At 34.7% G+C, this 12620-nt stretch overlaps 1 protein-coding gene across 1 annotated transcript; it reads right to left on the bottom strand.

Moving 5' to 3' along the window:
* Positions 1–6416: 6416 nt before the first annotated feature.
* Positions 6417–9357, bottom strand: LOC149147401 (transcription factor MYB93-like). The gene is made up of 3 exons (XM_089438850.1): positions 8442–9357; positions 7601–7730; positions 6417–7482 (listed from the first exon to the last, which is right to left on the bottom strand). Exons 1-3 carry the CDS (start codon positions 8572–8574, stop codon positions 6585–6587), a joined length of 1161 nt encoding a protein of 386 aa, XP_089294976.1. The 5' UTR covers positions 8575–9357; the 3' UTR covers positions 6417–6584.
* Between the last annotated feature and the right edge of the window lie 3263 nt (positions 9358–12620).

Below are 12620 nucleotides of genomic sequence, written 5' to 3'. Positions count from 1 at the left end.
ATTTCTTATGTAGTTCTGCCTGCATAAAATCAGAGAATTGCTTCCAATATTCATCAATTTTATTTTCATCATAAATGGCATTTGTTTCAGTATATTCATACTCTTCTCCTTCAATACCAAGTTCATCTTCATATACTGCATATAACATAGAAATTTGATCTTCATGGTGCCTAGGGTGCTCTAGTACTTCACCAGGATTTGCCTCTATATACAATGGTGCTTGAATCTAATCTTGATATTTTCTATCATTTTGCAAGGTTTGCAAAGGTTGTCTTGTGTATTGGGGATTAAAATTCTTATTATATTATGTTTGTCTCTAAGAATTCTTATTTTCCAACTCTAACTTATTCAATTTATCTGACAAATTTTTAATTACATTACACATATCCTCTAATGTTTGACTTTGAGAGGATTCTATCTTTGCCTTTCCCTTGTCTCGAATAGGTTGTCTCTGGTGCTTTGCCTGCAGCCACCATATTTGCTTCTATCTCTATGCATTTGTTTGGATTTGATCAAGGGTTGGAGATCTTCTTTCCCTTAATGTGAATCCAGAATTTGACTCAAAAGCCCCTATAAAATTTATTTTTGCACTAGCAGGAGGGGGCTTAATCTCCACTGGAAGACTATTGTACAATTTATTAAATCTTCGGAAAAATTCAACTACAGTTTCATCAGATTTCTTCTTTATAGCATTAAACTCTGTTAGTGAATACCCATGGTCTCTTTTTTCTCCCCATCTTTGGGTGAATAGACGTTCCATATCTTCCAAAGAAGGAATAGAGTTATTGGGAATCCCTTTAAACGATTTCCTTGCTTCTCCATCCAAGGATTGAAAAAAAGGTCTTAGAACAACATCTAAATGTTCAACATTTAATTTCTCTGCAAAATTACAAAACACTGATACCTTATCCTCTATTATTTGTTCATCTTCCCCTGTAAAATGAGGAAGAATATTGAGGTATTCTTGTGGCATTTGATTCAACGGTTATGGTAGTTGAAGAGGTGCATACCTATTCATCAAGAATGTATGAGCTACCATGTTTTCTCCCAAATTTATTGAATCTTGATTACCAACAGATGTGGAACTTAACTGAGAGGTAAATGGAGTGTGCAAAGGTGGTAATGCAGTTATAGGTTTGGGTTGAAAATTTATAGCAGATAATGGAAAAGTAACAGACTCTAAAAACTACTCTTGACAATTGGGTTCTTGAAATGAAGATGATGAAAAAGGTGACTCTTGATTAAATGAATGTTTGGGTGAGTTGCTGCCTAATGCAAACAGTGTAGGGATTGGTGTAAATGGGGTTTTAGACCTTCCAACCTTCTTAGAAACTAGCCTTTAAGGATCTGAAAGGGCTTGAACCTTCTGTTGTGAGGTGTCTGACCCTGAATGGGGTCTTCTTGGAGCCAGAGTTATTGCTTTTATCCAAAACAACCAAAAATTTCCTCCTCACTAAACAACCAGAAGAAACTATTGAAAACCCAAGGAAAAGTGTTATTGTCTTTTCTCTTCGGCAGCGACACCAATTAATGTTGTACCTTAAGAAACCAATTTACTGGTTGTGTAAAAATTGTGCTTAAGACATTAATGTTTATAGTTATTATCATTTGTTTGTCACTTAATTATATGTTATTTCCTTAAATGAAAGACCTAGAAGACTTGGTTTTTAACCCTTAATACTTAAGTGACCAGAAAATATTAGAATGCCATTTGATTGTTGAATATAAATGATGGATGGAGAAAACTCGAATTAGTAATAGACAATATGTTGTTTTACACAAGATCTACTATTTGTGACACTTCGAGAAGTTATAAATAATATGTTGTCTTACATAGAAACTATTATCTGTAACTTAGAAGAATTGCAGAAGTGTGAAATTCAAGTATAAGAGCGCTCTTTTAAGGGATTTTAACTTTATTTACATAAGCAAATAAAGACCTGCAGCTTCATTACTATACTTAAAAGAAGAAAACATAAGATGACACATAAAAAAGAAGTCACAAAATCATACCCAACAATGTAAGGAAAACTCTTGATTCTTTCATTAATCAATCAAATGTATCAGGAATTTAGTGGCCTAGTATCCAGGTTCTCCCAAATTCGATCCCTTTCTTTGTAAATTTTCCTCTTTTTATACATTCTGAAACAGTTGGTGGTATTCGAAACTGTCAAACTACTTAACTGTTTCTCTAACTGTCTAAGTAAAAAATATTACAGAGTATTACACAGAGGGTTAAAGACACCTCAAAGAACATAAAATAACAGGAAATAACGGAACTTAGAAGATTATGGTCGTTCTCTGTTTGAAACTTCTTGAGCCTTAATGGAAGGCTTTGGAAGAATTGTGGGGGATAAAGAGTATGTGAGAGCATCAGCGAGGTTGAACCCCCACAATGATTCGTGGTCGTACATTTTGGTCAACCGTGCTAACGTCACAGTCAACTGTGGGGGTCGAGATTTGATTAACCCTCGTGATCATTTCTTCCCCACAACGCACCTCAAAGTGCTTATCGAACTATCGCTTGATCGTATTTGTTGAACTTGTATGACATCTAAATGATGACGGGCCCACATAACTTAAAAAGAATCAACAGTGGTTCATAGAACCTATCGCATCCGCCTCTTCCGCCTTTTCAATGCACCTTGACTCCCTTACGAACCCGATATAACATAAAACTGTATTTAATAATTCATTGGGTCCGATATTAAAGAATGAACCCAATGATTTTCCAACCTGATAGGAAATAAAACTGAATTTAACGATTCATCGGGTTTGATATTAAATGCTACACCCAATGAATTTGCCGACCCGATCTCCAGACCCAATAGGAAACAAAACATGATTTGATAATTTATCGGGTCTGATCAAAAGATGAAAACTGATCACTTTCCAACTCGATATTGCGATGCGATATCTAATGGATCCCACCTCTTTTGATGGACGGCTGAGATTAACCCAAACTTCAGCAAATTTAAACTGTGTTTGATACACTGTCACGTCTGATCTCCGAAATAAACTCATTCTAGTTAATGATGCGATTGCCGTTGGATCTGTGGCCTATTGATCAGACAACTTAGATCTTCTCATGGGTTTGACACTTTCAAAACCATTGAAAATATAAAATCAACAATTCCTTTCATAGTTTTGATTTTTTTCTTCCATTTTGTAATAAGACTGAAAATAAAACTTAAATAACAATAGACAATGGATGCTACAACACCAAGAATGACTCTGATGGATGACATTCTGACAACAGGTGAGAAAATCTCAGTGAAGTCAATACCTTCTTTTTGGGCAAATCCCTTCACTACCGGCCTTGCTTTATACCTAGCCTTTTCATTACCTTAATGTTTAATCCTATATACCCATTTCTTTTATAGAGCCTTTCTACCCTTTTGGAGCTTTACCAATTTCCAAATTTTATTTGCCAACAAAGGGTTCTTTTCTTCCCCCATTGTTTTCTTCCATTCTTTACTGTGCTCAAATTTACAAGCCTCTTGAAAACAGTTAGGCTCACCTTCATCAGCAAATAAAATATAGTTTGAAGGAGGATACCTTTGTGAAGACTTAAGAGGCCTGGAAGATCTGTGAACCAACTGTGGTGGTGCATTATCAGGTTGAATCTCCTATAAAGGTTCCTGCAATATTCCTTCTTCTTTGTGTTCATAATTTCCCATTTGTTGTCCTTCCTGCTCTTGAATTTGTTGTCCATTTTCTTGCATTGGTGGGATGTTTTCATGGTGCTCTTCAAACTTGTCAATAACTTTCAAGACCTCTAGCTCACCTACAACCCTTTTAAACATTTCTGACTCATTAAATATAACATCCCTACTCTAATAATTTTATGTTTGACTGGATCCCATAGACGATAACAAAATTCGTCATCCGCATATCCCAGAAAAATGCATTTCATAGATTTATCATCTAGCTTAGTTTTATTTTCTTTGGGAATATGTAAAAATGTTTCACATCCAAAGATTTTCAAATGAGAATAATTCAACTTCTTACTAGTCCAAGCTTCTTAAGGGATGCTGCCATCCAAGGTTGTAGTTGGAGATCAATTTATAAGATATCAAGTTGTCCTTACAACCTTTGCCCAAAAATTCTTCTCCAAATTAGAATTTGACAACATTCTCCCCACTTGTTCCATAATGGTGTGATTCATCCTTTATGCGAAACCATTATGTTGAGGAGTAAAAGGCATAGTGTTCTCATACTTTATGCCAAACCTGTTACAATATTCCTTGAATGCATTTGAGCAATATTCTCCACCATTATCTGTTCTTAGACACTTGAGAAATTTGTTAGTCTCTCTTTCAACAATAACATGAAAATTTTGAAATATTTCAAACGCTTCACTTTTACTTTTCAGAGGGTAGGCCCAAACCTTCTTGGACGCATCATTTATAAATGTTACAAAATATGATGCCCTTCGTAATGACTTAATGTTAACAGGCCCAAACACATCTAAGTATATCAATTCTAACAATTTTTTCTTTCTGTCATGGCCACCTCTAATGAATGAAGCCCTTCTTTGTCTACCATATATGCAATGCTCACAAAGATCAAGATTATAGGATTTCAAACATGGCAGTAAATGTTTACCAACAAGGATTTTTAAGCCCTTCTTGCTCGTGTGACCCAAGAACTTATGTCATAGATCTTTTGAATTTCCTTCTTTTGTGACATCAACTAAATCTGATTTCCCTATTATTGCTTTCAATGTATATAATGTTCCTATCTTGGGTCTTCTAGCCACGGCCAATGCTCATTTGCTAATTTTCCAGCCGCCTTTTCCAAAGCTTGAAGAATAGCTTTCATCATCCAACTGTCCCATAGAGATCAAACTCATGCGCATTTTCGGTACATGTCTGATTTGTTTCAACAATATATCTTGTCTATCCTTCATCTTAATCTAAACATTTCTCACTCCAACAATACTTCAAAAGTGATTATTCCACAAATGCACTCTACCATAATCACCGGAATTATATGCAACAAAACCATCCCCTAAAATCGAAGATCCAATCAAAACTACTCAATCACCAGAACCGCTCCTTCCACTGTGCTACGACAACTCTGCACCCTTCACCTGTCAGTGTAATGGGTGTTGAGGCCACTCACAACGATCCCGCGGCCAACGCCAGCCACACCAATGTAGCACACCAAGCTCGGCGCTCAGCTCAACTAGTTTCACGCGATTTCTGGCCGCTGGAAACCGAGTGAGTCTGTGCCTGCGGTCTTAACACCACCATGTCCAAAGAGCGTAAGTTTTATAAATTTTCCATGGAAGCTTATTCCACCATATAATAATTTAAAACCTCAGAGATAACGCTAAGTATTTGCATCTTTATGTCTTTAACATAACTTCCCTTCCAATTTTTTTGCACAATTAGTTCATTATTTATGACCGGTGAGTGCTCGCAATTCTTTTTCCCCTTGTCGAAGCTGAAGGTTTTTACTTACGTCAGATAAACATGGGACGCTCCATAATCCCCATAGCTTTATTCCATGGAAATAGAGCAGTTAACTTGACAGAGACCAAAGTCCATATAATTGAATTGGATTTGCTGTCACGTCCCTTGCAGATAACTTTATACACATTGACAGTGCAGATAACTTTATATGAATTGAAGTCTATTGTATTGTAGATTTTGGAATCTGAATTGAGATCAAATTTCATATAATTAAATTGGATTTGTTAACTTGACAGAAACCTAATTTTATATAATTGAATATTGAATTGGATTTGCTGTCACTCCTAGTGCAGATAACCTTATACAAACAGATAGTATAGACATTTTTATACAAAATAAACTCTACTACATGATAGATTTTGAGAATATTTTGAAATATGAATTAAGACCAAACTTCATCTAATTGAACTGGATTTACAGACAACTTTATACAAACTGACAATACAATACACGCAGCTTTATAGACATTGAACTCTAGTGCATTGCATATTTTGAATCTGAATTGGACTTGCTGTCACTGACCAATGCTAACAACTTCATACAAAATCAACTTTACTGGATGATAAATTTTGAAAATATTTTGAAATATGATATAAGAGTGGCGTTAAATCAATTGTTTGATTTCCCTCCATCCATCAAATTCCAAAGTTAAGTTCCAATATATCTCTGTAATCCAGATAAAGACGCGCGTATAATAATATAAACTTTGTGAATGAAATAACTGAACTTAAATAATTGTGATCACATTGATAAAAATAGTAGTTTCTCAGCTACTCATACAATTAACAACAAACACATACCAGATACAAAAATTCAAACTCTTCATGTTGGGTAGAAAAAAGAATATGGAGATCATCATTTCCTTCCACCAAAATTTTTACACTGGAAGAATGAGATGGCATTGTTTTCAGTCCATAGCTGTCTGTACATTTGCGATGTAATCGTTGGGCACCAAAAAGACATCATGAAGCGAAAAATGCATCATATTTAGGCATTTAGCTAATACTTAGCGGACTCAAGAATAGGGCTGGTTATTACAGATTGAATTAGGCTGAGAGCTCAAAGTAGACCGAGATCGGGCTGATGAAGAACCCAAATGAAATCTCAACTTTGTTTAGATGCATGAGCAATGACCCATATATTGCTCCAGTCATCCTTGTCATCTTCTAGATGCAATTCAGACCATGGCCAAGCCGACTGCTGCTGCTCAAAATTTGTACTACTCAATTCTGTAATCGTACAGCCAATGCTGTTGTTATTGTTACCATTATAAGGGAAACCCTGAAGAACCTCCTCAGGGACTTGTGCAGGGCATAATTCCTCAGACCTAGGGAACTCCTCAGGGGCCTTATGTTCTATCTGGTCCATCGTCATATCAGTGAAACATGAGCGCCACTCAGCCGGTGCAGAATTGCACTGTTGGGAGCCATTATCCTTATCTTTATCACTTGGGTTCAAGGACTCATGACAACCAAGTTGTGTTGAAGCAGAGCACAAGGAAGAAACTGAACTAGAGGCTCTGGGAGTCTTAGGAATTCCAGAGGATAAAACATGACTGGGATGACTTTGATCAAACACATTGTATGAATCGTTACACCTCTTATTGATTGTGCTACTGTTAGACTCCTTCCTGAAGGCCCTACCAGCATCTGAATTCCATATCTTTAAGAAATAATCAGTGGGTGCATTATCATTATCTATCCTGACCATTTCCACTGTGTTATTGTTCTGGTAACCAGCAGTAACATAAGAGGACATCAGCTGTGATTCTCTCGCCAGCCGAGCTTCTGCATCGAGTCTTGCATTTTCCCACTGTGCCGTGTGCCTCGTCAGGGCGAGAGACTCGAACCCATGTGGAGCAGTGGGATTGACTTCTGCTCGGGGTGCATGAGTCGAGGGATCGAATCCCATCTTCAACAATCGTTTCTTCAGATGGGTATTCCAGTAATTCTTGATCTCGTTGTCTGTTCTCCCAGGGAGCTGTGACGCTATGCTAGACCATCTGCAAGCATGGGAACAATAAATAAATAATGAGGACTACTCTGGCTCTGTCAGATTAAAAATCTAACATGGCAATTCAGATTATATGGAATAATTAAATTGTTTCTTTGTTTCGTTACCTGTTTCCAAGAATTGCATGTAACTGCATAACGGTCCGCTCTTCTTCTTCTGTAAACAAGCCTCGCTTAATATCAGGTCTCAGATAATTCGTCCAGCGTAAACGGCAGCTCTTCCCACAACGAAGAAGCCCTGGATATATACAGAATTAGCAGATATAGACATGGAATAGAATTTCACACAGATTTAAACAGAAATTTCCCCAATATTTTTATTTACGTCCACATGCAACCCTCTAAGCCATTACGCACATATATTGATATAAATTCACAAAAGAATGAAACCCACTTATTAGTTTTGAACTTGTTCTACAGGAACTTGTTCTACAGGGATAAAAATTCATATTGATGGTAGATTTCGAAAATATTAAGGGGTTTGTTTCTGGATTTTAGAAATATTAAGGGATTTGATTCAGAAGAACAAAGTCAAATAATTAACCCCTCTTTTATTAATTAAATCTCTAAATATTTTGAATATTTTAATTTTTCAGAATCTGCCATAAAAATAAAGATGCCTTTTCTACACACTTTTGTATGTATATTAACTTCTCTGTTCTATAAGGTTTCGCTTATTCCAATTGCTTTGTATGTATATTAACTTCTCTGTTCTATAAGGTTTCGCTTATTCCAATTGCAAAGTCCAAAAATAAAGTCAAACAATTAACCTCCCTTCTGTTCATTAAATCCCAAGATATTCTCAGTAGCTCTAAGGATACCTGTTCCGCACACTTCCATGTACAGAAATTCTGAAAAATATGTGTCAAAACTACATCAAACAAATATAAGTCTACACAGATCAGACATGGGTGTATGTACAGTGTATATAAAAATACATATTACAGACCAGCAAGCTTGGGAAGAGCACGCCAACTCCCATGACCATTCTTCTGAATGTAATTAACAAGAATTTGGTCCTCCTCACAAGTCCAGGGACCCTTCTTCAACGCAGATTTTTCACAGCACGGAATTCTACCCATATTTTCCACTGAGAACCTAGATCCAAATTGTGATATTCCATATATAATGTGCTTGCCTGCAGATCCAAAGCTTTATATTCCGATTTTAATGTGTTTCTTGCATTCTGAAAGCTACAGATCTTTACCCAATTTCACCCAATAATGATATTAACAATAACATGCCCATGTGATCTCCTCTGCAACTGCCAGTGGTATATATTGATCTCAAGTGACGGTAAGGGGATACAGGAGGAAAAGTGGGGACCGAGAATATTAAATGACCATGGGTAATTGCAAAGAAATTCAAAGGTAAGGCCATTGTTATAGCAGAGAACTGGCTCAGTTCATCTTGAAGAATGAAAAGAAAAGGCAATAACACCTTTTGAATATCATAGACTACTAAAGCTTTAAAGTTTGAAACACCCTTACTAAATCTAGTGTGTACCTCCATTACTGCCGGAGAATATTATGAAATTTAGAGTATATTTCCAGTAGGGCCCGAGAAAATTATGCTGTTCTCACTCTCTGCAAATTAAACTACCAGCTACCCAGCTTTTTAAGCCACTAGCGACCCCCCAAAGACTTGAACCAGTGCCTGTCTGATACTCAAATTCAAAAGGGTTTCGCCATTAAAGCAACGTACGCAAGGTAGCTATGAATTTAGTGTGTATCCTTCCCCAGAAAATTGGTATTATTGATTTTGTCTGCTCTGTTAAAGGCATTTGTTCCTCAGTTTGACCTGGGTGACAAAGTCTATGGTTCCTTTTTGGGCAAAGTTCTTATACCGACAAGGTCATAAGAGTTTCCCATTTGTGCCCAACGCATGTAAATATTATCAATACCAATTTGTAACAAGTGCACAATAATTTTCCAGGTCGCAACAGTTAGGGCCACATGTTAATGAGAGGTACCTTTCATCCTCCCTTACTCCAGGCTGCCAAAGGTTTTGGCGGGTAGGGTCAGTTTTGTTTTATCCACTTGAATGACTACAGAAATTAAATTACCTTTTGATGCTATGGCCCAGTTGTTAGGGTCACTATGCGCTGTTGTTCTTTGGGGTGGTGGTCCTAAGGTTTTGCATTAAGAGGGTGCTCTTGTTTTATCCATTTGAATGACTTCCCATCACGGGGTTTATCTTTTGATGGGTAAGATTTATAGTTAATGCATTGATTTTTGTTACATCAAAGGGACCCTCAATGCCATCAAATTTAAAGATATATTGTTAATTTGTATTATTAAAAATTTGGTTTTTAAAAAATATATTATATTAAAATAAAATGATAAGTGTATAATTTAATAATGTTGATAGGTATGTTTATAAGAGTTATCTTTAAGTTATTTATGCTTTTTAAATTAATTAATTAAAGAAAATGTCATATCAATACTTGTCATATTTATAAGTGACATTGATATCTCATGGTATTGGCCTATGGTATTGCAAAACAAATTATTTACAATTTTTGTATTCAGGTTTATGTGATCCATAATAAATTAAGCAAAGTCTTTCGGTAGAAATCACATAATAGAAATTTTTAGAGGACGTGTTTCAACCAACAAGTGTGATTCATCATTAGGACTAGATAATGAACCACACTTGTTGGTTAATTTCTCTTATGTGATTTCTACAGAAAGACTTTGTTAAATTATTTGCAAGTCAAGAATTTCACATGGTAAAGTGGGGGTGAATCTCCATAGTTAAGAATATTGTTTAACTCATATAATTCTTTTAATAGTAATAATAATAATTTAAATAAAGTTATAATTTAGTTAATTTTTATGATTTTTTTTTATAATGTAGGCAAGGGTAAGTGTTTTGATGCTATCATGTATTAATGCCTATCGATATTTATCAACCATTTAATTTATATAGCTAGGCTCTTTATTTTCTTGTTTGTTAGGTAATGTGAGTTTTGAGATGAGTGACACACCTAACCTGTGGTTTGAGTAGCCTCAAAGGCATCTAAGCCATCAAAATCTCCTGGGGAGCATACTTGGTTTGGGCCACACTAGCCCTTAGCATGGTTGGATTTTTTCCCATGGAGTTTCAAATCGGTGACCTTTTCACCACAAAGTGCCTTAACAGAACACCCTGTCACTATCTATTCTACGCCCCCTGAACATAATTGCACTCTTTATTATATGAATGTTAAGTGCATAATTTTAAGTGTATGATTTTTTTTTTCTATGTGGTTCACGAACCCTAGAGATTGGTAACCCACTATATCCACATAATGTTTATACTAGGAAAATCCACCCAAAATGATCACTTCTTGTCAGCTTCACCACAGAGCCCGATCCCAAGAGTGTCGAGAAAATCAAACTTGTGACCTCTCAATAGCAAAGGTTCTTTAACTACGAGAACTCGACTAATTACGCTAACATTGAGTTTTTTTAAAATATATAGTTTATGTAGTTAAAAATTTAGTTTTTTCATAAAAAAATATGTCTAAATACCAGCATAGATCCATCTTAAATACCGATCTAATCCAATTTCTTTAGGTGCAAATTTTTTTATGAGCAGACATTATTTAAATGTTTTGTATAGTTATTTAATTTTTTAATTTTAGTTTTTTTAGATTTTTTTTATTTTGGATCTAATTTCTTCACGTGCAATTTTTTTTATGAGCCAACATTATTTAAATGTGTTGTATAGTTTTTTTTGGGTCGATGTGAGCAAAATTTCAACTTTGATAAAGACAGATAAACGTTACACATCATAGTGGGTTGTAGAATGAGTTTTTGGGCTCAATAATGTGAGATGGTTGGGTGGAAAAGATTTTTAGCTATTTGAAAAGCAAAAATGAATTTGTAATCTTAAAAAACTCATCAAAATATATAATGAAAAAAAAATATTAAAATATTTAATTTATTAAATATAAATATATTTTATAATAATTCAAATAAAAATAAACTTGTGAAGTGAAATTAATATTATTAAAATAAAATAAAGTAACATTATTAAAATAAATTAGATATATATTATAGTGATTTAAATAAAGTATAGGTTTTCTTTTGAGACGTTAAGGGATAATAAAAAGGGAAGTGTAAACTTATAATGGAACTATTTGTAAATAAATCTGTTTTAGTTTTGGGTTTTTTTAATAGTGGAATATAATATAATTAGTATATATTTATTTTAATTATGAATTTATTAAGTTATAATTTTATTGGAACATAATTAATGAATCGAGAACAAATTGATATATAATTAATGAACTGAGAATAAATTTATATATATAAAAGTAAAAGTTCAATTCATTCATATAACAAGTAAGGGTGTATATAACGAAAATAACATCAAGTGCAATTTATTTTTGAACCGAAAATACATGAACAAACAGGTTCTAGATGGCCTCTGGTATCAATGAAAATTCGTGCTACAAGAAATACTTACCTATAATCAAAATCATTGTATATATTGACATCTTCATCAGCAATATCACCATCTAGGCATTAAAATAAGATAGAAAAAACATAGTATGTCAATTCAATACTTTGTTTGAGTGATTGGTACATTTTTAGTAGGCTAATGATAGAGGAGTTCGACAACCAATGCCAATAACATCAAGGTACATAGAGGGCTTGATAATCTTAATTAAATTCTAGTTCCATACCCTCATACAATAGAAAAAGCATAGCATGTCAAGTCAGGATTTTATTTGAGTAGGGTACATTTTTGGTAGGTTCATGATATAGGAATTTGACAACCAATGCCACTAACATCAAGGTACATAGAGGGTTTGGTGCTCTTGATTAAATACTAAATTCCACACTCTTGTACATGACAAAATCCATTGGAAATGTTGCAATCCCCCAATCCTGAAATCCTGGAAAACTATTAAGTCTGTTGGATTTTGAGTGAGATCTAAATTTATACTTTCTCCATATGAAATCCAATGAGGTCATAACCACTCTCAAGCATCCTGAGTCATTTCATGGTAATGTTAAAAAATTAAGCAAAATGATGAAAATGAAAGTGTTGTAGCAGCTGCAACACCCTCCAAAATTTTGGCCTGCATCCAATTTCAGAGCCTTCCTTGGTTTTTCCTTGATGATTGCAAACATTC

The sequence above is a fragment of the Pinus tabuliformis genome, chromosome 9, assembly GCF_031772625.1.
Source record: "Pinus tabuliformis cultivar Carrire ecotype Pingquan chromosome 9, CPIR1, whole genome shotgun sequence".
NCBI lineage: Eukaryota > Viridiplantae > Streptophyta > Pinopsida > Pinales > Pinaceae > Pinus > Pinus tabuliformis.
Note: the sequence above shows the minus strand (reverse complement) of the source record. Positions and strands in the feature narration are given on the sequence as shown.

Excerpts from the sequence above, each read along its gene's own strand:
- LOC149147401 (XM_089438850.1), bottom strand. The coding sequence starts at position 8,574 with ATGGGTAGAATTCCGTGCTGTGAAAAATCTGCGTTGAAGAAGGGTCCC. Across the intron at positions 7,731-8,441 it reads TGCTCTTCCCAAGCTTGCTG|GGCTTCTTCGTTGTGGGAAG; the intron begins GTCTGTAATATG and ends GTATATATCCAG. Across the intron at positions 7,483-7,600 it reads CATGCAATTCTTGGAAACAG|ATGGTCTAGCATAGCGTCAC; the intron begins GTAACGAAACAA and ends CCATGCTTGCAG.